The 26,814-nt window shown below is 42.2% G+C and overlaps 1 protein-coding gene across 1 annotated transcript in view; it reads right to left on the bottom strand.

The window, feature by feature from the left end:
* FOCAD (focadhesin) overlaps positions 1 to 26,814 on the bottom strand; it is a 105,135-nt gene that overhangs the window by 22,230 nt on the left and 56,091 nt on the right. Inside the window, exons 22-29 of the mRNA XM_064176839.1 lie at positions 24,555 to 24,647; positions 21,965 to 22,053; positions 17,886 to 17,927; positions 15,266 to 15,374; positions 13,409 to 13,525; positions 12,075 to 12,313; positions 10,418 to 10,507; positions 692 to 839 (exon numbers count right to left, since the gene is read on the bottom strand). Coding sequence (XP_064032909.1) covers positions 692 to 839; positions 10,418 to 10,507; positions 12,075 to 12,313; positions 13,409 to 13,525; positions 15,266 to 15,374; positions 17,886 to 17,927; positions 21,965 to 22,053; positions 24,555 to 24,647 — 927 coding nt within the window. The remainder of the gene's footprint in view (positions 1 to 691; positions 840 to 10,417; positions 10,508 to 12,074; positions 12,314 to 13,408; positions 13,526 to 15,265; positions 15,375 to 17,885; positions 17,928 to 21,964; positions 22,054 to 24,554; positions 24,648 to 26,814) is intronic.

The following is a 26,814-nucleotide window of genomic DNA, read 5'->3' as shown; positions in this document are numbered from 1 at the left end:
TTTATGTAGGTCAAACTCCTGATCTTCCATCCATCTAGTTATTTTTCTCAACACAAGTGTCTAATCATTATTTATGTGATACCAAATCATCACTGAGGTGAGCATACACAACATACTTGTGATCCCATCAGGACTACAAGAAGCTAAAATAAATTGAAAAGCATGCTTGAACTTAGCAGAGTTCAGTTTAAGTCTTCAAAACATAGGGAACAGCATATTAGGTCACACCAGCATTCATAAGTGCAACATCCTCGTTAGCCAGTGAAAATAGCCAGTGACTTCTCTCTGAGAGTAACTTGCTGTCTTCTTTCTAGCAGATCAACTGAGCAATAAAAAACTGCTATATAAGACAGACCAATATCCACAGCAACTGAGGACCCAACTTTTAACAAGTCAATTTAAGGTCACAAAATTAAAGAAACACTTGAAGGGTACTTTTTCAGATAGTTTCTTCGTATTTGTGCAGCCTTAGAGCTTATTATCATCATGACTGAACAAAAATAACAACAACAATAACAACAATAATAATTGCTGTTTTCTACAGCACATACAAACCTATATATACTGAACGAAGTAACACAAACAAAGTATTCCAGCACCACAGAAGCAAAGCTTCAGTTAAAAGTCTATAAATTAAACAATGAAACAATGAAAAAAGGAGACTTAAAATCTGCAATAAAATAGAGCATACCTCCTGGACCCATCTGCTTTGGTCCTCACTGCTGTCCAGATATTTGCAGAGTTTCCTTAATGAAGCAGAAACGTGCACTCGTGATTCTGTTTGGCTGCTGTGACTCATAAGCGAAAGGACAAGTCCTACTCCCAAAATACATCCAGTGCTTAAACAGAAGATGAAAGGAAAAAGGTTAAATATGCTTTGGTTGCTCTGAACTCTTTGGTTGCTGAGTAAAAAAACCTCTTGGCCTTGACTGTAATTAGCCCTGTGGGTACTTACTTACACTATCAATTTTACAAACAGTTTTTTATCTCATACAGAGGTGAAATTTTTCAGGAGACAAAGGATAAAAGAAGAGCCTAACAAGAAAATACATATTCAGAATAACAAATGCTCGTTATTCCTTCCACCTATGAAGAATCAGAGAACCAACAGCCTCATCAAGCATATCAACTAGTATGAAGGAAGTATGGATCCAACCTTCTACATCTGATTTATATCAATATCCAAACTCTGATACAGCAATCTATAAATAGACTAACTGCAGATCTGCTGGCTGCATTAGGGTCTGCTTCCTTCAGACTCCTGCAAGAGTTGTTAACAGTTTGCAAACATCATGAAATCAGTGACTGAGCCAATAGCTAAGATGACTGAAGATATTAAGGTATTGATCTGCATTTCAGAACATGAACACCAGGTTAATAAGCTAACCCACTTGTACTAAAGCATGTGCAACAGAGCACTGGTTTTAACAGGACAGACATACCCATCAAAACTAACAGTCTGAAGCTAACGATGCTTAAAATTGCACCAAAAAGAATACAGATAATTTAGTAGGGCAGTTGTGCTCCCACAAATCTTGGTTTCCACAAGTCATCAGCCATAAAAATCAAAACTTTAGGCAGAAAATTTCAAAAAAGTTCTGGCTATCACCGTGAGATACTAAAAGTGTAACAAACAGTCACTGCTCTGAAGGCGGTCTCATGTGAACGGTGAGGATATTTTCTCCCCACACATCTCCCTCAGAATGCCAATAACAGACACCACATGAAGCAAGCAGTCAATGAACCTGGCATTCAGCATTTCTCTAAGCTTCTCCCATCCAACTTAAAAATGGGAAGAGCTACTGCTTTTACTCAGTTAAAGGAAAATTTTGATAATTACTTCAGTCATAAGGTAATGTTTTGCAGCAGCTGGGGGATGATGATAATAAACATGGCCAGACAACTCATGAGTGGCATCTTGGCAGCTGTGTCTTCTTTTCACAACAACGATGCTGAAACAAACCTTTGGAATCAGCATTCTTAACTGGCTTATCTGAACTAACGAACAGCACACAAAGTAAGGACGTGACTTATATGCAAAAGTTCTATACTCATTTCTACACCATTACTTGTTCATAAAAATACACGGAAAGAAAAGAAGTTCCTAATTAAAGCTACAGTTCTTCATATTGCTGACTTTCAGCAAGGAAAAACATAAAAGTGGGGACCAAAGCCAGAGTAATACCTCACCCTCTCTGCTCCCTTTTGTAGCTAGCAATTGTTTTCACTTGGCCACCTTGTTTATGATCTTCATAAAATTAGTATTTAAATGTTCTTCCATACAATACCTCAGATTTCCTGGCATGTTTAGAAGTGTTGTAGTGCCAGTACATCAGCCATACTGCATTACTGTCACAGCTCATCTTTGAATCTGCTGTTAACTATTTCAATATAACTTGGCAGTATACAGGGCAGTATAGTTCATGACATGCCAAAATTAAGGACTTTTTACTTCATTATTTATCCATTAAGTTTTTATTTTAGGATGAAGGAAAACATATTTTCTAGAGAATACTGAGGTCAGTGGAGTTTGACAGGTTTCTGCAAGATCAATATAAAAGTTTGATGACAGTTTTGATTGAAAATGCCTTGAAGTTGAACCAAATAGCTACTGACCTTCCAAAAAACTCCATAAAAAGCAAGCCAGTTTAATGCCATATGCAGCGATTTAACAGGAAGGCTACTATGTATTTTCATTTTCATAACAGTTTGCTCTTTACTAAATCTTTACTTGGCATGTACCAGTATTTATAATTTGCTCAGTATTTCTCCTCTGCTCTCATAGATGTGAACAAGCTCCACTATGTAACAACTCTATTCATAGAATAGCTCATAGAACTCATCATCAATTTGGGAACTGTTACAAGGTAAGCCATAAATCTCTGCTGCACCTTGGTTACTCTCAAAAACTTTGAATATGCAACACTTTCAAAAGGTCTAAGTTAAATGAATCTTTAACACCTTTCTCTTTGCAGGAAGGAGTGTGGCTGTAGGGGAGCAAAACATTGCAATATAGGGACCACAGGCTATGTTGTTGTCTATATTCAGGAATGTTATAAAGGGAACCCTGCCTTCTAGTCTTTCCGAAGTGGAGTTACTGGACAAAAATCTATTGAATCTAATCTATATGAACACCTGGAAAAGTTAACAGCCATAATTGTACATTCTTGCTGAACCTATGTTCAATGTAAGTTAGGCTTAGGAGAAAAGAAATGAGTTGTTACACAGCATTCTGTAATCAGTAAGTCTGACAAAACCTCAGAGGATAATTAACTGCTGTCTGTATTTTGCATACAAGCATACAGTGAAAAGTGGTGTAACGGTGCATTTCAAAAAGCTACTTAAACTTTCAGCCTTTTGTCTAATATAAGGACAGATTTAAGGTCCACCCACAGATTTCTTGATAACATCTGAGTGGATTTAATTTTTAAAACCGGGAGTAACTGTGGGAGCTCCTGAAGCTCCGCCATCTGTCAAATTCTGTTTCAGTCAAAAACTGAAGCACTATCGCATCAATAGGCTTAACCATCTGAAATGTTTTTCCCCCTTTGAAAGACTCCGAGTTTCACTTTTGGTTTTCTTTTCCTGTGTGGTTATGAAAGGTAAGAGAAAGCTGAATTATAATCATTATTCTCACTTTCTCTAAGTGACTTATTTTAAGTGACTAGTGACTTTTTCTAAGAGGAAATTCTAGGAGTACTTTGCGCAACTTACACAGACACAGATTCTTCAGTAACGTAAGTGGACTTTCACCAAACCAAAGCACTGGCACAGGGAAAATACTGCTTACTGAAAACAACTCTCTTTTCTTCATTCTTCTCACTCCTTTGCCCCAGTTTCAAAAAAGAGAATTCTCCTAATTAAATCAACATATCAGAGAGTCATTGAATCACTAAGGCTGGAAAAGACCTTTAAGGTCATTGAGTTCAACCTTAACTGAAATACCATGTCCTGAAGTGCCACATCTACACACTTTTTTGAACAACTCCAGGTATGATGCCTACACCAGCTTCCTGGGCGTCCTGTTAAATGCCACACCACTCCCTCAGTAAAGAGTTTTTTTCCTAATGTCCAATTTAAACCTCCCTTGGCAACCTTAAACTCACCTTATCACTAGTTATTTGGGAGAAGAGACCAATATCAGACTCTCTACAACCTCTTTTCAGGTAGTTCTAGAGAGCTCTCCTCTTTGCCTCCTCTTCTGCAGGCTAAACAACTCCAGCTCACTCAGCCACTTCCATGACAGGTCCTCCAAACCCTTTACCAGCTCTGCTGCTCTCTTCTGGACACACTCCAAGGCCCCAGTGTCCTCCCTGTACTGTGGCACCCAGAACTGGGCACAGTAGTCAAGGTGTGGCCTTACTAGGATTCAGTACAGAGGCACAATGACTTCCCTACTCTTGCTGGACACACTGTTTTTGTCACAGGCCTTCTTGGCCACCTAGGTGCACTGCTAGCTCAAGTTCAACCAGCTGTCCACCAGCAGCCCTGCAACTTTTCCCACTAGGCTGCTTTCCAGCCACTCTTACCCAAGTCTGTTGTGTTGCTTGGGGGTGTTGTGATCAAAGTGCATGACCCGGCGCTTTGTCTTGTTAAACCTCATTTCATTTACCTCAGCCCATCAATTTCACCTGTCCAGATCTCCCTGCAGTGCCGCCTTACCCTCAGGTGGATCAGTACTCCTTATCAACTGTCTGCAGGACAATAAAGGTTATTAAATAAAGGTGTTAAAATAAAACTGGTCCTGATACCAAGGCCAGGGGACACCATTTGTGACCAGCCACCAGGTCTATTCAACCTGTTTATTGCAACTCTTTCAGCCTTGCTGTCCAGACAGCTTTTAATACAGCAAAGAGTCCACCTGGCTGGCATGGGCTGCCAAGATTTTTGAAGAGAATGCTGTGGGAGACAGTTTCAAAGGCTCTACTGAAGTCCAGGCAGACTACATCCATAGCCCTTCCCTCACTCATTAGGCAGGTCATCTGGTCATACAAAGAAATGATGCTGGTCAAGAAGGGCCTGCCTGTCATGAACTCGTGATGGCTAGGCCTGCCCCCACTGTTACCCTACACTTGCTGGGTAAGCCCACCCACGATGAACTGCTCCATAATCTTCCCTGGTACCAAGGTCAGGATGACAGGCCTGTAACTCTCTGTAGCCTCTCTTTGGCCTTTTCTGTAGACAGGCATCATGTTGGCAAGTCTCCAACTACCTAGCACCTCCTCTGCTGACCAGGACTGCTGACAGACAATGGAGAGCAGCTTGGCAAGCTCCTCCAACTTCCTCTGCTCTCTTGGGTGAATCCCATCTGGCCCCATAGACTTTTGAGTGTCCAGGTGGCATAACAGGCCATTAACTGCTTTCTCATGGATTACAGGGAGCTGATGGCTTCACCAAGGGCAAATCCTGCCTGACAAACCTGTGAACAGGTCACAGCACTAATAGACGAGGGGTGAGCAACTGATGTCATTTACCTGGACCTGAGCAAAGCCTTTGACACTGTCCCACACCACATTCTGGTCTCCAAGCTGGTGACAGATGGGTTTGATGGGTAGACCATTAGATGGATAAAGAACTGGCTTGATGGCTGCACCCAAAGAGTGGCTGTCAGCAGGTCCATCTCCAAGTGTAGGCCAGTGACAAGTGGAGTTCCTCAGGAATCAGTCCTGGGACCAGTCTTGCTCAACAGCATTGTCAGTGATGTGGACAGAAGCACTGAGTGCACCCTCAGCAAGTTTGCTGACGACACCAAGCTGTGTGGTGCAGCAGACACACTGGAGGGCAGGGATGCCATCCAGAGGGACCTGGACAGGCTGGAGATGTGGGCACAAGCCAACCTCAGGAGGTTCAACAGGACAAACTGCAAGGTCCTGCATCTGGGTCGAGGCAATCCCAAGCACAATTACAGGCTGGGCAGTGACTGGCTGGAGAGCAGTGCTGAGGAGAGGGACTCAGGGGTGCTGGTGGACGAAAAGCTCAACAGCAGCCAGCAGTGTGCACTTGCAGCCCAGAAAGCCAACCAGAATCTGGGCTGCATCAGGGGAAGTGTGGCCAGCAGGTCAAGGGAGGTGATTCTTCCCCTCTGTTGAGACCCCACCTGGAGCACTGTGTCCAGTTCTGGAGCCCCTATTATAAGAGGGATGTGGAGATGCTGGAGTGTATCCAGAGAAGGACCACTGGGTTGACCAGAGGGCTGGAGCACCTCTCCTGTGAGGACAGACTGAAAGAGTTGAGGCTGTTCAGTCTGGAGAAGAGGAGGCTCCCAGGTGACCTTATTGTGGCCTTCCAGTATCTGAAAGGGGTCTATAAAAAAGTCAGGGAAGCACTTTTTATGATATCAGGGAGTGACAGAACTAGAGGGAATGGAGCAAAGCTGGAAATGGGTAGGTTCAGACTGGAATTGAGGAGAAAGTTCTTCAATGAGCGTGGTGAGATCCTGGAATGGGTTGCCCAGAGAAGTGGTTGAGGCCCTGTCCCTGGAGGTGTTTAAGGCCAGGCTGGATGAGGCTCTGGCCAGCCTGACCTAGGGTAGGGTGTCCCTGCCCATGTCAGGGAGGTTGGAACTAGATAATCCTTGTGGTCCTTTCTGACCCTGACTGATTTTGATTCTGTGATGCTTCTCTTCACCCTTCTCTTCACTCCTTAATGCCCAAATACTCTGAGGATAATGGGTCTGACTATTAAAGGCTGAGGCAAAGAAGGCATTAATTACCTCAGCAATGCTTGCTCCTGCATCCAACAAAGGGGGCACATTTTCCTTGTTTACAAGTGGACATAAAAATGTACATAACACCAACAGGCGCAGGGAGATCCTCTTCCCCCTCTTCTCTGCCCTGGTGAAGTCTCATCTGCAAGACTCCATCCAATTCTACGCTGTTCAAGATGGGCAAGGATCACAAAAAAACATTATGGATGTCTCACATGACTGGAGCCACACAATGAATGGCTACAAACCCTTCAGAAGGGATAGGCAAGGAAGGCGAGGCAGTGGTGTGGCCCCATGTGTCAGGAGTTATTTTCATCATCGTCAGCTTAACGGTAGTGAGGATAGGATTGAATATTTACTGGTGACTAACAGGAGGAAAGCAAACAAAGCAGATATCCTAGATAGAGCCTGTAATAGGCCACACAATCAGGATGAAGAGACAGACAAAATGTTCTTTAGGCATCTGGGAGAAGCCTCACAATTGCTAGCCTTTACTGTGATGCAGGACCTCCCTGACGTTTGCTGAAAATACAACAAATTGGAACACTTGTCTTTATGAGGAAAGGCTGAGAGAACTGGAGCTATTTAGCCTGGAGGAGGCTGAGGAGGGATCCTGCTAACACATATAAATAAAGGGTAAGTTGACTCTTCTCAGCTGGAGTGCAGTGATAGGACAAGAGTCAACTGGAATACAGGACCTCCCATGCAAACAAACTAAAACAATTCTTCGAGGGTGGCAGAGCACTGAAACAGGCCACCTGGAGATGCTGCAGAGCATCCATCCCTGGAGGCATCACAAAAGTGCCTGGACGTCTTTCTCGGATGTATTCTGAAGCAGGGAGACCTTCTCACAGGTAGAAACTTTCCCAGTAGTCAAGGGAGATCAGCCTTTAGACTTCGAGACATAAGTAACAGTGAGGCCTCTAGCTGGCTAGAGAAAAGAACCTAAGACGCAGCCACAGAGAACAAAGGGACTGTAATAAAGATTCACACACTGAGGGGCTGGCCAGAACAGCGACAAGAAACTGCAGTGCTCTTGGAAAGCCAGGAAGTGACAGCAAAGACCAGTAAAAGGACTCCACTTAAATGACTGCATGCATATGTAAGCCATTTCCCCGTCAATTTAATGAATATGTATTATTGTAATACAGAACGTGTAGAGCACATCTCCGTTCAGGGGACAGATGCCCCTTCGCACCCAGAGTCGTTAAGAAAGGCACTACCTGTCTTAACAGCTATCAAGTTTTGACTGATTTCCCTGAGTCAACTCCAGGCGCTCTGCTCCAGCTGGGTGCTACCTACCTGATCTCCAGAGGTGCTGCCCAACCCCTTCCACCCTGCGACTCTGTGAACGCCCCCATGAAGGCTGACAGGACCGGTGAAGCACGGCTGCGTGAGCTTCAGTCTGCACAGCACTGGCACTGACAAACCACTTTCTTACTTAGCTACTCAAGGCAGAGAAAATCAGAACGAAACCTCAGCAAAGGCCTCTCTTTATCGACAATGCCCTGGCGAGTAAACTCCCAACACGCGCGGAGCAGGTCCCTCCCGCGCAGGCGCAGACCTGAGGGCAGCCCCGCGGCGGCCTCCTCGCCGCGCAAGCTCACAGCCGGGCTGCGGGGCGGGGCCGGCAGCAGCCTGCCACGGCCCCTGCGCTCCGCAAGGGGGCAGCACGATCCGGAGAGCGGCGGCGGCCGCCGCAAGGGCACCCTTCCGCCCTCTGCGCCGCGCAGTGCACCCACGCTCTGACAACCTGCAACCTTCTAACAGCGAAAGAGATGCTCTGATTAAAAGGATGGAAAAGCTCTTGCTTTGGAACAGCAATCCACAAGTGGGTAAATGCCAAACTGATGATTCCGCGACATTTACAGCTTGGCGTTACTTTGCGCACAGAGTGCTCAGCCCTAGATGCCAGTTTACCATTAACTTTTAAAGGACACAGCCATTACGCACCAGTATAAAAGAACAACCCACGCTTCAGTCTTCCCTCTTCAATTTGCCATTGTTTCATACTCTCTTGGCAACCTACCACAGCCAGAAGGGCCGTCTGGCTCTTCCAAGAGGCACTGATCTCCAGCTAGCAGGCTGTGCATGGGCAGTAACAGGTGCAACCAAGTGATGCAGGCCCCCGCGAACTGTGTGTCTCACCCTGCACCACTCAAGAGGCAACCCAAATCCTTACTAAGCTCTACAGGTTCACGACCCAATGGTGTACGAATATGACCCCTCGAGCTTTTTGAGAAGGTCCACTGAAAAGAGAGAGGGTAAACAGGAATCACTGCTGGGCAGAATAATGTTCAAAAGGAAGAAAACTAAATGCCCACACTGAGGCACTCAAGATACTGCAGTTCCTTCCCTGATGCAAAACGGGAACGACTACTGTGGCAGACACATGCTAATAGGTTTTGTCAGCTTTTTAGTGGCAACTGACACATTGTATTTTTCAGTTGCTCTGGGTTTGCCAGTGCTAGTAATTGTGCAAGACCTCTCAGCACCTACTTGCCCTGCTTGTGGACAGCTCTCATTTTGGGAGACTGGAGGCATAAGCTCAGTTAGTTAAAAGAAATACAATTGTGAGGTGAGCACTATTCATGGAGGTAATCAAGGAAGGCGTAGGCATGACACTTTAAGGACATGGTTTAATGGCCATGGTGGTGTTAGTTCTACAGTTGGACTCGATGCTCTTAGAGGTCTTTTCCAACCAAAACAATTCCATGATGCTATGAATGGCTTTATTCAGAATTTAACATTTCATCCCCAACTGTTAGATTAATGGCCTGGGTCTCCCAGATAAACACTTTATGTGAGGCAGTTGATCCTGGAGCTCACACTGTATTCTACACAGGTGCACATTCCAGCAAAAGGCTCCAATGCAGAAGCAGACAGATTATGGCAACCACCCAAGAGTACTAAGAAGGAATTTTCAAAAACATCTTGATTTAATGAATTTGTGCATGTAAGATGATAGCTGCTATTTTCCCACTGCCTTTGAGAACAATTGTGGTTCTCTTGGCATGCCCTGGATTCTTCCTTGTGTGTTGGAAGGGATTAGCAGTGGTGGTCAACAGAGACTAGGGGCTGTGTGGAAAGAAATCATGTGGGTGTATGTTAAGATGTATGCTCATGTGCATACATTTATATAAATATTTTATATATATATGCACACACACACACACATATGGATATACTCACGTAGAAGAGAGAGTACACAGAAGAATAAACAAGCAGGAAAACTCTATGCTTCAGGAAGCTCTGACACACACTCCTGCACCTGGCACCTGCTAGGCTGAGACCAGAGGGGCCAGGCATCAGCTCTTGGGGACAGCTTTGTCACAGCAGGCAACAAGCTGAGCCAGAGCCATACTGGCACTCAGGAAGCAATGAGAGCCATCAGTGCACAGACAGCATGAGCAGGACAAAGTCATGAGAGCCAGGGGAAGGATCACCCCTCTGCTATGCAACACACCTTGAACACTCCAAATGCAGGAAAGACATCAACAAAACTGTATGGGAGCCTACTGAGGAAAAAGACCCTTGCCCTAGGCAGAGGCTGTGGGACCATAGCTGGTTCATCTCAACAGCATCTTTTCTCACAGAACAGGCTGTCTCCTTATCCCATTCTTATGTTCTTCTGTGTAGAATTAAGGAAAAACATGAATTAAGGAAGTGGAAGCACAAAATAAAGTATCACTGGTAATAAAGGAAACTCACTTGTACTCCAGACTGGTGTCAAAGCAGCAGTTTTCCAGTGCATCCAGGGATTTCATTAAAGCTAAGTTCATCTGCTGACCGGACACATCACTACAAAACCAAAACAGAAACCAACAAATCTAAACCATAGGTTTGCTCTTCACATCACAGAAAATATTCAACCTCCTTCTAAGAGGATATTGAACCTCCTTCTAAAAAGACACTAACTTCCTTATAAGACTCAACATGCCAGCAAATAGATTTTTTTTCTTGAAGTAGCAGGTATCATACTAACCTGTTAGCAATAATTGTATTGCTGGTAATTTGTGTCACACTCATATAAAGTTGCTCAAATACAAATAATACAAACATATTCAGACCTTCAATTGCAACCATTATTGCTGCAACACCCAGCAAAAAAACTCAGCACTCAGGATTTGTAGAACATGCTTGCAGTTGAAGCAAGATAATGACTGAACATCTCAGATAAACCTGTAACAATCTATAAGCTGGAAGTTCATGAAAGTATCTCTCTTCATCTCTTTGCCTAACTTACTGATGGGAAAGGAATCATTTACATCTTACTCCAATGACATCATAGGCACTCTCCTCTTCCAAAATATGCACACAGAACAGAAGAACCTTAACACAAACTAGCTCTATGATTTGGTGTTAACTACAGTTTTGCTGTTATTGCAACTCAATGCTTGGAAGAATGTGTGAGAAAAAAATGTGAAATGATGCAGAGCAGTGGAAGACTAAACGTCTCTTAGATAAATGTATTGATTTCCACACCCCTTGTCAAACCAACAAACATGCTCCTCTCTCCCTGTCAAATTTCACATATGCCAGAACACCAAGCTGACCTAACATTATTCTTTTTAAGAGTCTTTTAATGCTTGCCTGTAGCTCAGGTGTCAGCACTGACTCATCATCCAGAGACAGTCCATTCACAAATTATATCAGACTCAGAAACAGTAAAGTATCAAGACGCTAAAGCACGAAGATTAGAGCAGACCAGTGTTACACAGCGTTTTAACAAAGGCAGGTGCGTCGAAAATATTAGCTTCACTGAACAAATTACCTGTGGTTGTGCATCAATTAATGTTGATTATGGGTAATATTATTATGGGCAGACAGAATTCCTAGTAGTCAGGAAGTTAGAGAAGAATAAAGCTAATCATAGTTTCTAACTTTTCTGGAATCACTGGAAATTTGCAACTCCAGCCAATCCTTTCGTAAAGCGTTTTCTACCAACTTCAGAACACCTCTTCACTGCCAGTGTAGCTGCTAATAGCTTTAAAAACAGTTCATTACACTACTTCTGCTGGTAGCTCCATCCCCATATGTGTACTTGGATGATTTAAGTGGACACTACCCAGTCTACAAAGCACCACTTACAAAAATATTGATGAGAACAACTGAGTTTCCTAGGGCAGCCAGTTTCCCTCTTCTAACTGACTGTTTTGCACATGTAACTTAAGGTATTCTGAAAATGAATCATTCGTCCTAAAAGAGTAGCAAGATGTCCAGGATATTAAGAAAGGTTGCAAAGCCTCTGAAGAACCATTTGCCTAAGACTTGCAAATATATTCACACCTCATACAGGAAAAACGACATTGCCTCCAGACCTACATTACATTACATATGGTATTACATGACATATGGTAATCCTCACCTGACTTTTTCTTCATACAAACGTGAGATAAACATCCCCAAACCAAGGCCCATGTGGATTTGAACAGCTTGGGACTCATCAGCATTTGGTTTCCCAGGTAACCTTTCAGTCAGCATATTCAAGACCTCCTCAACCTTCTCTTTGCATGATACAATGAAAACTGGCACCAGGAGAGACAAAGCGGTGGCTGCACAGGAACGAGCTATAACACTAGCAGTATTTTCACCTGAATAGGATTTCTAGAAAAACATTAAAATATATTTTTCAAAATTATTTGCCTCTTGGAGGAGGGAAAAGAAATCCTTTCCAGACTGTAACATTCAGCACTTTAGAAATGTAAAATAAACACCTACGCAGTTAGCAGCAGCACAAGTGTATTGCAACCTGGCAACAGTAATTCACAGAATTCCCAACAGTAGCTTTTCTATTTGCCTTACCTTGTAAACAGACAGTTTAAAACTAGGGTAATTCATAACAGAATTTCTAAGTGTAAATAAAATCATTAAGTAAGAAATTGTCAAAAAAGCGTAAGACGGAATGCAGATAGAGTTTCAGAGCTCTGTTTTAGTTTTCACCCTCCTTATTAAAATATCCATCAGCATAACCAGAAGGACAAACAGAAACCACTCATGAGTTAAAAAGCACCAAGAATTTAGCAAGGTGGAAAAACCACTACCTTAAATGCATCACATCTATGATGCCGAAGTTAAAGCTTTGTCAGCTTGAAAAATAACCTGTAGGGATGTCTTCTAGAAGAAATGTCCTCTAAGAAGGTTTTTAATTATTTTCCATTTTGAAAGGTAAAAACTACACAGTTACCTTTACTCACAAAGCAATGGACTGATTCTAAGCAATAGCTTAATGTATATTTAACAACTTCCACAAGCAATTCTGAAAAGAAAAAAAAAATCCCATCAAGATGCAAGGTACTCAACAAGACAGTGGTTTCTATTGTGTGCCTCTGGATTTTATAAGGAGAAAATTATTTTGTTTTTCCAAACAGAATGGATTTTAGAAATGAAACATGACCACATTATTCTACCTCAAACCTATCCTTTTTGAGCAGCATTATTTTCAAAGGCAGTAGTCACAGAACTTGGCAAGAACTCCCAGTGCCAAGCAAGTAGGCGAATTTCCTTACAACCTACCAACATAGTATTTATTTAACATTGCATTTAATTTGATGATCCATGTCCCCTGTTAGTCACAATGAGCAAGTTTTGATTCTCCAGTATTACAAGTACTACAGGGGAAACAGAACCAGGAAACCAAAACAAAAACTCCATCTGTGAAATAAAGACATATTCTCTTGTCTTTAACTCCACAACACATACCTGGTAGAACCACGGGAAGACTTCCCCTTTAGGGTGATATCGGCTATTTACAATACTAAAGAGGGTTTCTGTGACTCTAGAAATCCAGTGTTTTGTGGGAAGAAAATCAGGTTCAGCCTGCAAAAAATTCAAACCCAAATATTCATTGTTCAGAAGCTGATGTTCTAACTACAATCTTTCAGAACTGAGATTACCTCATCACCAGTATGTTTTACTTGTGTGGCAGTACATCCCCCTGGATGGGGAGGAAATAGAGAAGAGTGAGAAAAGGGAGCAAGAGGGAAGCAATCTCCCCACCTCCTTAAGGCTGTGGTCAGTGGACACATGGGCCTTTGCCCCCAAGCCACATGTCAGGCACAGACTTTGATGTCAGGGCAAGCCAGGGCATGTTTAAGCAGAACTGATGGCAACTGTGTACAGTTCTGGAGCCCCCACCACAAGAAGAACATTGAACTGTTGCAGCGAGTCCAGAAGAGAGCCATGAAGATCATCAGAGGGCTGGAGCACCTCTGCCATGAGGACAGGCTACAAGAGTAGCCTGGAGAAGAGAAGACTTCGAGGAGACCTTGTAGTAGCCTTCCAGTATCTGTAGGGGGCCTACAGGAAGGCTAAGGAGAGCCTATTTACAAGGTCTTGTAATGACAGGAGGAGGACTAATGGGTTTAAATCTCCCCTCTGCCAGTTTAAACTAGATGTTAGGAAGACGTTCTTTGCAGTGAGAGTGGTGAGACACTGAAACAGGTTGCCCAGGGAAGTTGTGAATGCTCCCTCCCTGGAGGTATTCAAGACCACGTTGGCTGAAGCCTGGAACAACCGGCCCTAGTGGGAGGTGTCCCTGCCTATGGTGGGGCTTGGAACTGGATGATCTTTGAGGTCCCTTCCAACCTAAACCATTCTATGATATTATAATCAGTTACTGCTCTTTTCGACTTCTGGAATATGCTCTCTGGTACCATTTACAACAAATGGATGTTTAAATGGGTAAGCTGCAAAGCATTCTCTTTCTTAGTTTTTTGCCCCCCAGTGCATGTGGATTAAGCAGCCACAGTTTCAGGATTTCACAGTAAGAGAGACATCAAAGGAATTCTTCCCACTATCAGCAAATGGCATTGTGAGTAATCTGGAATATTCCAAAGTCTCCAGGAGATACTTCCCTTTTGTTATTAAGGGGTAACATACTGCTTCTGGATTTATCTTTTTTTCCAAATACTGTTTTCTCAAACTATTTGTAAGCATTCCTCTGTTCTAAAGATTTTCTCAACAAAACACGAGAACTTTTGTATATAGTTACAAGGGTGATGGAGCTAAATTAATAAACCATTTATATTTTTGTTAATGCCCCACCTCACCTTTCTCATTGGCAACAACTTGCCATTAGTATGTTTTACTTGACAATGCTCACCCTCCAAGACACCACTTTTGATGAGGTATAACAGAACCATAGAGGTTGGAAGGGACCTTCAGAGACCACTTAAGAGTAGTTCACAAAGGAATGCATCCAAGCAGGTTTGGAAAGTCTCCAGAAGAGGAGACTCCACAACATACTCTAGGCAGAGAAAGCAAAAACTATGAGAAAAGAGGCTGAATGCATCAGTGTCCTCCACCTTTCCAGTCCACCTCATCTGTAAAAACTAACACATAAACAGTTGTATTTCTTGTGAGAAGGTGCCTGTACACTATGCTTGCTTTTGCATAGATCACACAGCAGCTACCAGATGGCATTAACTGATCAGAGTGAGATTTGAACTTGAAAATAGGAAGTATGTCACATTTGCCTACCAGCCCCCTAAACACCTAGTCATATGGCTTCACTATATAGCATTAAAAGTAGAGAATCTCTTTCCCAGATTGACTCACCTCAGGCATCCCTTCAGTGTCTGAGGAAAGGCTACTTTCATATTTGGCTACAGCAACTGCAAGACCAGTTAAGGCAAAAATCACATTTCCTTTCACCACTGGGCTGTCTCTGAACAGAAAAAAAGGCAAACAGTTAGGAAGTGAAATAGAGATAAAAAGCAGCAAATTATGTATTTCAATGCAGGAAAGCTATGCTACAAATGGTCCAGGAGGGAAGGCCTTTATACCTAGAAGCTTTACTGGGCCCTCCTCTAGCTCATCAAAAGTCCTTCATCTTCAGGTATGAGGAAAAAGAACGAGGGAGAGAAGTGTTTCAGTTTTTTTTCTTGTGTGTCTTTGATATAGAGCTTAATATGCAAAAAGTTGTATAGAAGCAGAAGCTTGCTTCCACTATGAGGACTGCCACCCTGTAGCGCTGACAATTAAACAGCTGGTCTTAATAAGTACTATCTCTACATAGGACAACAATGAAAAGCTCTTCAAACAGGAAATGCCAGACAAGCAAGTACCTGCAACAACATCTGCTCAAGAAATTTAGCAGAGCAGCCACCACTCCAGCCTAAAAGAAGTTTTTAATTGCTTCTCTATGCTGTGAAAACATCAACATAACAGAAAATGACAGTCTGAAAGGAGTACTAACTTCTACCACAGTGCAAGCCCTTTACTTTTATGGAACTTAAGAAAAAAATTCTGCTACCTGAAAATAAGAGAGAGAATATAACTATTTATTTTAATGAACAGATAAAACATCAATATCCCAGTCATTCCCGGAAAATATATTGAAATATAATGCTGCTGGGACTCTTTGTGGTTTCACAATAACCCCTGAACAATATAACTGTATTGGGCCACTCACAATCTTACACTAGACTAGTGCACACTGGACTACACTTTTTGCATCTGTCTTTCCTTTCTACAAAGCTCCTCACTTATTTCTGTAAAAATACACCTACACTGCAAATTTAGGTATTTGTTCCAGATCCAGAGATAACACTTTTGTAGAAATATTAGTAGTATAACAGTACTTTTGTGGGTTTGGTTTTTGTTTTAAACTAAGACATGCAAGTCTTAGTGGAATGTCACTGAACTGTGATGTTTGGAACTATTTCCTTCCAGGTAAGAGATAATTACAAATAATTACAACTTGGTGCACAGATAAGGTCTTTAGGATCTCCCCACACCTCTTGCCTTAAATAACTTCTCAAACTATCTTCCTAACGTTCATTGTCATTGATTATGATGTGTTTCATGATGCACCTCAGAGAGAAACTTAAAAATCTGCTCTCTCACGGAAGGTGAATGCTGTACATTCAATGAAGATGAAAATCATCACCCTAGCAAGCCCCAGGACAAAACAGAACAGTGTCTTACTCTTGCTTGAAAGCATGAGGAAAACCCCCAGTATTTTCTTAAGGGAAGTCTGTAAGCACAAGAAGTTCTAGAGAAAAAGATGTGATCTACGCTCAAGAAATCCTTCTGTTGTGACCTAAAAAAGAATTCACCACTCCCTCCCAGTTAGGCAGTGCTTACACCTCAACTAATGCTGATAATAAATTTCTGTAACTAAAACCATAACTTTAATTTTGAGACAGAGAATACAAAATATCTACAGTTTATTATTTTGTTACACCTTTATTTATTTCTTTCTGCTACCTTACCTTAACATGTATATTTATTGAGTACCTAAAATATCAAACAGGTAGTCCAATTTCACTCCTCTTTAACTGACCCTTCAAAACAGGCTGACGAGAAAGAAAATGAAACAGCTAGGAGTATTTTAAATGTCTGAAGATGTTAAGCTAAAAAGTAAAAAGAAGGCCAAGCCTTTATCAAAAGTCTTAATGAAAATCTCCAGAAATCTCACAAGTACTTCAAACTAGACTCCTAAATATTTACAAGAATATAAAAGTTGAAACAGTCTGTCAGATTTAACTTTAATTCTTTCACTGACTATATCTTCATGATTTAAAATATTCTAAGTACTTGTTCTTATGAGGATTAATGTTTCTGACACTTTTTGCTTGACCTAAAGCAAGTGGCCAGTTTCAGGCTAAGCAAGGGCAAAGCATAAGAGGAAGCTCACAGCCAGTCGAGAGAAATTGTCGAATTATTTTAGCAGCCCATAAAGGCAGGTTAAAATATTAAGGCTGCCTAAAGGCCACAGACTAACTCTAATAAAAAATGAACAAATCTTTGACAATATGAAAATGTGTAACTTCCTGCCTTTCAGCACATCTGGGCACAAGAAAGACACCTAACAGAGAGGATGAGAATTTTGAACAGCCCGTACTTACTTCCCTAAAGACCTGCCAACTTCTAGATATATGAAGCTACTTGAGGCAGTCTACTAGCTAAAAACAAAACAAAACAAAACAGAACAAAGAATAAACCCCAAAAGAAAAAATGAATAGTGTATATAACACTACATAGGCTTTAAACATTAAGCATCAGCCCTTCTAATACACACAGTCGGTAGTAAAAATCCCAAAGCACAAGGCAGGGACTAACAACAGTCTTCTGTAATCATGAAACAGGCACATGATCGATTGTAGAAAGCATTTTCATGAATGTGTTACAAAACTGAACTCATTCTCATCTGCACTAAATTAGCAACACTTACTTGGAAGCACCTTTGATGACATCAGTCAACATATCTCTGACCCTGCAACAGAAAGACTTTGCATTTACACCACGTTCATTATAGTGTGAACTCAGCCAATTTCCCTTTGTCTCTTACACATCTATCACAGGCTAATAATTATCTAGCTATCAGAAGACTTAGCACAAATTAATCTCAAGCATTACAGCTGTAGAAATGCTTTTTACCACTCAACATTTCTTCATGCTTAGGTCCACTACCAATGTTTTACAAAAGATTCTTCTTTGATTTCATACTACTTTTTTTTGGTTCATGCAATATCCATAAGTCTGTCATTTGAGCTGTTACACTGAAGTTTTCAGACCTCTGTGCTATATCTCAGCATAATAAAAACATTTTACAACAGACTATCGTAACAATTTATCCAGCACTTACTATACTCCTGGAAAGTAGTATGCTATTAGGCAACAGAGGAACTGGAATCCACTTAAGTCGAAGACACAGCAGTAGTTACAATTTCTTACTCATTACTATAGATGATAAATAACAGGCTACTTATTGGCCTTTGTTTAGTTTTGCATACATATCGGTACAGATTTAAAGATGCAGTGAATCTTCTTTATTGCTAGCTTTGGATCTGCAGCACTACAATAAACAATACCATCCAGGCCAAGACTGTCATGCTACAGAAGAAGATAGTTCCAATCACAGTTCAATAATGTGATTAGAAGACTAAAAATGCATGCCTTGTAGAGTAGGGCCATGTGTTGCAAGACTGAGTTATACTCAGGCTTTTAAAAAAACCTGCTCAGGCTTGCTTTCTTTCACAACCATGCTGGTTCTGCACACAGTTCTAAACCCATCTACACCAGAACACTTATACCAGAGCTCAGCAAACATTATTGTAAAATTGTATGGTACCCACACAATAAAGAAGTAAACCCAAAGTTTATATCAAGCTGTCCAGAATCAGCAATCAATTCAAATGCTTAATGGGTACTGAAGCTAGAGCCATGAAGCACCAACCAATTAAGGAGGAACAGGAAAATATATGAATGCTGATACTGGGCTCCCAGTTAATTCATAACTTGGATTTCTCTGCTGTTAAAGCAAATTATGCTCTTTTTTGACATAGCTGGCAAGGTGCCAGGCAAAGTTACATTGGGTGGTATGTACAAGACGAGGAGGGGATCAGGCCTAGCCAACATGGGTTTAGGAAAGAAAGCTCCTGCGTAGCCAATCTCATCTCATTCTATGACTGGGTGACCCTCCTGGTAGACAAGGGCAGAGCTACCTATACTTCAGCAAAGCCTCTGACAGCCTCCCACATCATCCTCCTGGAAAATCTGGCAGCCCATGGCTTGGACAGGTGCCAGCCCTTTGCTGGGCTAAATACTGGCTGGGTGACCGGGTGCAGAGAGTGGCTGTGAACGGTGCTTAACCCAGCTGGTATCCCCTAGGGACCAGAACTGGGCCCAGTTCTATTCAGGATCTTTACTGCATAAGGGGATTAAGTCTACCGTTAGTAAACTTGCAGGTGACACCAAATTGGGAGGGAGAGTTGATCTGGAGGGTAGGAAGATGCTGCAGAGGGACCTGCACAGGCTGGATCAATGGGCTGAGGCCAACAGGATGAGATTCAACAGCACCAAGTGCAGGGTCCTGCACATTGGCCACAGCAACCCCATGCAGTGCTACAGACTGGAGGATGAATGGTTGGAAGCAGCCTGGGCAGAGGGATCTGGGAGTGCTGACTAACAGCTGACTGAATGTGAGCCAGCAGTGTGCCCAGGTGGCACAGAAGGCCAATGGCATCTTGGCTTGTATCAAAAATAGTGTGGATAGCAGGACTAGGGCTGTAATTCTGTCCCTGCATTCGCCACCAGTGAGGCCTCAACTTGAGGCCCCTCACTTCAAGAAGGATATTAGGGTGCTGGAGTGAGTCCAGAGGAGAGCAATGAGACTGATGAGGGGGCTGGAGGGAAAGTCTTATGAGAGGCTGAGGGAGCTGGAGTTGTTTAGCCTGGAGGAGACTTAGGGGCGACATTACCAAACTCTACAACTACCTGAAGGGAAGTTGTAGTAAGGTGGGGGTCAGGCTTCTCTCTCAGCCAACTAGTGACAGGACAAGAGGGCATGGCCTGAAGCTGCACCAAGGGAGGTTTAGGTTGGATGTTAGGAAGCACTTCCTCACAGAAAGGTTGATTAGGCACTGGAATGGACTGCCCAGGGAGGTGGGAGTCACCATCCCTGGAGGTGTTTAAAGGAAAGACTGGACGCGGCTCTTAGCAACATGGGTCTAGTGGATGTGGTGATCTTAGGTCATAGGCTGGACTTGATAATCTCTCTACTTCAGCCTCAGCAATTCTGTGATTCTGTAATTAATGCCACTGAAGAGGTATGGAGCAGCTATCAGTTCAAGAGAAATCCACAAAAGCAGCACTACTATAAGCATTCTCTTTACCTGGAAAATGTTTTCTCTTTGTATTGTACCAATGCTCACATTTCTTGTACCAAGTCATTTTCAGTGAGACAGATGATTCAGGCTCTGAAACTAAGTTTTGTTCTTTAGATTTCAAGTAGGTAGGGCACAAAATTTGGCTTGCTAGAAATAAGCCCAAGGGCAGCACACCAATATTTGAAGGATGGTGTGCTAGTGAAGTCTTCTGGCTGCCCTGTCAGTGGAGGTAAGCAATGGAGACTCATGAGACAGCAAAGGCACAAGGGTTATTAATGGATTAGTAACCACAAGAGCACCTGAGAACAGTCAGGAAGCAACTACGACTTTGCTCTGTAAAAGAATGGAGGGACCTTTAGACCAGCTGAAGTGCACTTACACTAACACATGCAGTATGAGAAGCGAACAGGAGTAGCTGGAAGCCATTTGTGCATCAGGACAACCATGATATAGTGGCCATCACAGGAATGTGGTAAGCTGTCTCACATTACTGGAGTGCCACAATCAACACAAACTCTTCAGAAGGGACAAGTAAGGAAGGAGAGGCAGTGGACTGGCCCACTATCACAGGAGTGTTTTAATTGTTTTGAGCTTAATGATGGTTAAAAATCCAGCTGGATGACTAGGCCCAAAAAAGTGATGGTGAACAGACTTAAATCCAGTTGACAGTCAGTTACAAGTGACGTTCCCCAGAGGTCAATATTGAGGCCAGTTCTCTTTAGCATCTTTATCAATGATCTGGACAAAGGGATAGAGTGCCCCCCCAGTAAGTTTGCAGATGACACTAAGCTGGGAAGCAGGGCTCATCTGCTTGAGGGTAGCAAGGCTTTGCAGAGGGACTTGGCCAGGCTGGATTGATTGGCTGAACATGGCCAAGTACTAGGTCCTGCACTTGGGTCACAACAAACCCATGCAGAACCAGAGAAGTGATTGCTCCCCTGTACTAGTTCTTCACAGAGAGAGTGATTTCCCATTGGAATGGGCTGCCCAGGGAGGTAGTGGAGGCACCGTCCCTGGGGGTCTTCAAGAAAAGACTGGATGAGGCACTTAGTGCCATGGTCTAGTTGATTGGATAGGGCTGGGTGATAGGTTGGACTGGATGATCTTGGAGGTCTCTTCCAACCTGGTTGATTCTATGATTCTACTTAGCACTGCTAAGGCCACACCTTAAGTACTGTTGTTCAGTTTTGGGGCTCTCACCACAAGAAGGACATTGAGGTACTGGAGCTGGTCCACAGAAGTGCAAGGAAGCTGGTGAAAAGTATGGAGAAAAGTTCTGAGGAGCAGCTGTGGGAACTGTGTGTTTAGTCTGGAAAAAAGGATACTTAAAGGTCTTTTCTAACCAAAATTATTTTGTGATTCAAAACCAAATGCAGTCTTCCATTCCTTGCACATGCTTATCCCACAAAGTTTCAGGCACCGTCAACGGCAATCTATGAACCCATGCACATGATAATTATTTCAGTAGTCTTCTTCCTGCCCCCACTTCCCACCTCCCCAGCTAGTACTTTGTATCTGATGTTTGCTTGCAGTTTTTCTTGTTAGTGCTCATACAGTCTTCAAACTTGCAAAATAAAGGCTCTCTTCTAGGCTACCTCACTTGCCTTTACAAGTGATTGAAAGGAGACCGGCAGTTCCTTACCAGAGCCAGGCTGTAAACTGTTTGTACTGCACCTCTTCAGGATCCTCTTTTCCGTGCTTTAACTGCATCTCCAGCTCTGCCTGCCTCCCCTACACAATTACAGAAAGTCAGAAAGGGATGTTACATGGCCATCACCAGTTTTCATCAGAGAACACTTCAGCAATGAATGTATCCTTTCAATTGAGGGTTACTTCATAAATAAACTTGACTGCTTTTCACATAGGATCACACAGTAATATGCAATATTTTAAGCAAAAGAATTCATAATTCTTTTATTCCGAGTGAGGAAAACAAGCTACAGATGGCTTGAGAGTGGATTGAGAGACATCTCTCTTAGTCAATACAATGATAATTCCTTGGGAAGGGGTGTAACAACCAGGGGCTATGAGGATAATTAGGGGACTGAAGGGCATGGCTTATAAGGAGGGGCTGAGGGACCTGGGGCTTTTTAGTCTGGAGAAAAGAAGACTTAGAGGGGATTTGGTAAATGTTTATAAGCATCTGAAGGCTGGCCAGGAGTGGAGGGACAGGCTCTGCTCACTTGCTCCCTGTGATAGGACAAGGAGCAATGGGTGTAAGTTGCAGCAAAAGAGGCTCTGCCTCAATACAAGGGGCAACTTCTTTACTGTAAGGGTCACAGAGCACTGGAATAGGCTTCCCAGAGAGGTTGTGAAGTCTCTCTGGAGACTTTCAAGGCCTGTCTGGATGTGTTCCTCTGTGATCTGTGTTAGATAGTATTGTCCTGCTCTGGCAGGGAGGGTGGACTTGATCTCCTTGGGTCCTTTCCAACCCCTAATATCTTGGGATCCTGTAATCACTCAATGAAATTTAGAAGCCTGATAGCTAAAATAGATTCTAACAGCAAAATATCACTTTATTGATTCACTACTTAGAGGAGAATTGCTTATCCTTTTCCTGATGTAATGTTCACCCTTCTACAGTGAGACAACTGCACCTCAATTTGCTTAGGTTGTCGCTTATTGCTCCTTATGAAGTTATTAAGCCTTAAGTGAAAAATACAGCTGATTTTTTCATGTATTAAATGCTTGTAGATCAAGTGTGCAAGAAACTTGAGGAAATAAGAGGGTCAGTCCTATAAATCCAGATGTCACTCAAAAGGTGACTCTTCACAGAGATTAAAGCAGCATACACACCATGCTGACCAAAGAGAAAGCTGCATAAAAACTATGCAGAAACCTACTGCAATTTCCCCAAGTACATAAACATCGGTTTAATTATGTATGAAATCAAGACCTCATCATGATGAGGCTTATTTCAGTCTCAAAAACATGCTGAATGAGTAAACTGGCAGACACTTAAACATATGAGTAGACATCAAAAAAACCCACCCCAAAAGCTGACAGGAGGACTTTCAGCTGTCCAGAGGAAAGAAAAAATCCTCACACAAAGGTTCTGGTGAACTGCACTCTATGAATGTCTGCTTCCCAACTATTCTAGCAGACATACTGAATTATGAACTATTAAGACTACTCAGCTTATACTGTAGTCTCTTTCGGCTATGCACCATACAAGCGTAAGAAGCGACCAAAGATACTAGGTATCTAGTGAGGGACCTCAGATACAACAAAAATATGCTCTACTGCCTCACACAATGGAACACAATCCTAGAGAGGCTTTCAGAAACAAGTCTGGTAAATGCTAAGTTTCTCAAGAAAAAGTTTGATCCTGATTCCTTCTCAGAGGGGAAACAAAATAGGAAAGTAATTAAATGGTACCAAAAATTAATAGCCCCTCTGTTGTCATGACCTGAAATTACAATTTGAATAGTTGCTTCCTGGAGTTGCCTCAGCTTAGAATCTGATGTTTTGTTGATGGACAAGATAGAATTTGTTTTGAAAATGTTAAAGAAGCACGTTTTGCCACACAACAAAACAAGCAACAGTCAAAGCTTCTAGAATTCACTCAGAAACCTGAGCTGCTCATGCTGAGAAGAGCTGACATGGCAAGGAAACACAGACAAATCCTCCTGTTCAACACAAAGACAGCCTTCCAGGAGGCAAATATTTGTTTAAAGTTTTTTAGGTCATTTTCCTGTTGAAAAACCTAAATGACACCACACTGCTCTAGATATCAGACCAGCTAACCTAATGAGAGAAGTTTTAAGATATTTCCTAATCGTCAGAAAAGATGGAAAATAAAGATCAGTCTCTCACAGAGCAACAGCTCTGCGTGCTGGTTAAGGCAAGTTCCATTTAATTAGGCATTCCTTGATAGCTTCTGTATCCTTTGTGATACTTTTACTACAGGATTCCTGCCCAAAATAAGACTTCAGAGCTCTAGATAGGATTTCACATCACAAAAACTCTAAGAATTGGCACTTTTTACAACCTAACAAAAGAATAAGACTGCAAGAATCTGAACACTAAGCATTAATTATACTTCCACAAAGTATCTCAGATTGTGCTGCCACTAATTCAAGATTAATTTTAATTTCCTTTCCATAAATTTTGTTACTAAGAATGTCAAGCATTGTTTTTACATTACTGTAACTTGCATGGATGCTTTTGCTGGTAAAACACACCACTTGAATGAGCATTGCTCTGCACAACATTCTGTACTTCAAAATTACCTGAAGGACTGCACTGTAGGTTCGACTCATAAATCCCAACCAGGACTGTGGCAGCAGTATGGAGCGGTGCCACTCAGAAGGCTGAATGTTAACCTGTGCAACACACCAGAAAAGATAGAAGTGGTTACATTAAGTCTAACATATGGAGGATGTATATTCTCCAACCTCTGATTTGCAGGCAATGATTTGCTCATGCCCATATGACATTACATATAGTTGCTGGAAATCAAAATGATAATGTGCTTCACTGTCCTTTTTGGTTGTACCCAGACCAAGTTACTTTCAATTTTATTACCCAGGTCAGAAAAACATGAAGGGCAGCAAAGTTATACATGGCAACAATTATGATAGTCAGTAGGACTGGTAGACAAAAAAAAAATGTATGTAACAAAGATGTTACTAAGGCTTGCTTGTCATAGTTTTTGTAAATCTTAGGTGCTTCTAAAAGCTTGAAACAGACACCTAAATACAACTAGATGACTACCTAAACACATAATAAATCATTAAATTTCTGGCGTTGTTTAACCTGGAGAAGAGGCGGCTCAGGGGGGACCTCACTGATGTCTACATCTACCTGAAGCGAGGCTATAGCCAGGTGGGGGTCAGTCTATTCTCCCAGGCAACCAGCAACAGAACAAGGGGACGCAGTCTCAAGTTGTGCCAGGGGAAGTACAGGATGGATGTTAGGAGGAAGTTGTTGCCACAGAGAGTGATTTGCCATTGGAATGGGCTGCCCAGGGAGCTGGTAGAGTCACCATCCCTGGAGGTGTTCAAGAAAAGCCTGGATGAGGCACTTACTGCCATGGTCTAGTTGATTGGATAGGGCTGGGTGCCAGGTTGGACTGCATGATCTTGGAGGTCTCTTCCAACCTGGTTGATTCTATGATTCTATGAAAAATGCATTAGTGTAATTGGGGTATATAAAACTCTGTTCAAGTACCTCATTAAAACTTCCTTTAAGAAAGAAATTGTTAAAAAAAAAACAAAAGGAATCACAAACTTTCTTTCTAGAAAACACTAGTGGAACAAACATGAGGACCAAATCCCTCACAGGTACAACAGCCTCAGCTTCATAATAAAATAATAACTGTTAACTCCACAATCAGACTTCCCTCGGGATCCCAAGCTCTATGGTGCTTTTTAGTAAGCACCACAGAAAACTGACTCAAAGACTTTTCCAAAGCATGCTGAAAACAAAAAAAAAGAAGCCAAGTAATCTCAGTAACAAGTCATTTGTAGCCTTGGTAGGTTAGCAAAGTAATGACAGAAGTAAGCTCAGTAGAATGGGCCACAAATTCAAGGCCACCAAGAAGTTTTTCCAGAAGTCAAAGTCTTGCATGAAATAGGTATCTTTCTCTCTCCAGTTTGCATGTTGCACAACTTATAAATCATAGTTCACAAAATATGTGAATTGCAACCCATTATGCAGAGGTCTCCATTTCATTCCCTGCATGACTCTCCTAACTGGAGCAACATTTTATTGAAGATAGGAGTTCAGCTGTGCTCTCCTTTTAAACTGCTGTGTTTTTTTAGACCCACAAATAACATTAGCTCTGTTATTAATTAAAATAAATTAAAATTATGGGTGTACATTGTTATCTCTCATCATATTCCATGGTGGGCACACAGAGCTGTTTCTTTCCTACTACTGTCCAAATACATCTGCTGTCTGCCTCTATCAAAAAAAGATGAAAAAAAATGTCATCACAGCTACTTGAACTCTACTGGAAGCAAGTTATTGAATCCCAGCAGTTTTCATCATAATCATTTTTTAATAAAGGAAAGGCAAACATGTCAGGTTGTAGTGATATGGGATATATCTCAGTATCTGCTGTTCAAGGCACACACGTCTTATTTCCAAATTAAAAGAACATGAGAGACTCCCTGAACTATGGAAACCCCCTGGGAGCTGTGATAAAGAAATGCCCAAAGCTCACCTACAGTAACTAATCTTGCCATACAGTTATTATTCTTCCTTTTAGTTCCTCCTGTTTATTACAGAGACTAGTCATTGTTAACATGTTATACATTCCATGTCTCAAGGTATGCATCCTTCTCCTTTCTTCATCATGTGCTCCACTGGTCTCCTCTGCAGAACATGATATACCAAAATAAACAGCTCAGCTCCCATAAGTCTCATCTCTCCTATTTTATGCCCCTCAAAATCTACACAAAGCAGTCAATGTTCTTTCTTTAAATGGACTTTACAACCAAAAAAAACCTCAAAAGACTGTGCTGAAGCTTCTTGAACACTATCAGC

Source organism: Pogoniulus pusillus, chromosome Z (assembly GCF_015220805.1).
Source record: "Pogoniulus pusillus isolate bPogPus1 chromosome Z, bPogPus1.pri, whole genome shotgun sequence".
Classification (NCBI taxonomy): Eukaryota; Metazoa; Chordata; class Aves; order Piciformes; family Lybiidae; genus Pogoniulus; species Pogoniulus pusillus.
The sequence above is the reverse complement of the archived record's forward strand: the minus strand, read 5'-3'. Positions and strand labels throughout refer to the sequence as shown.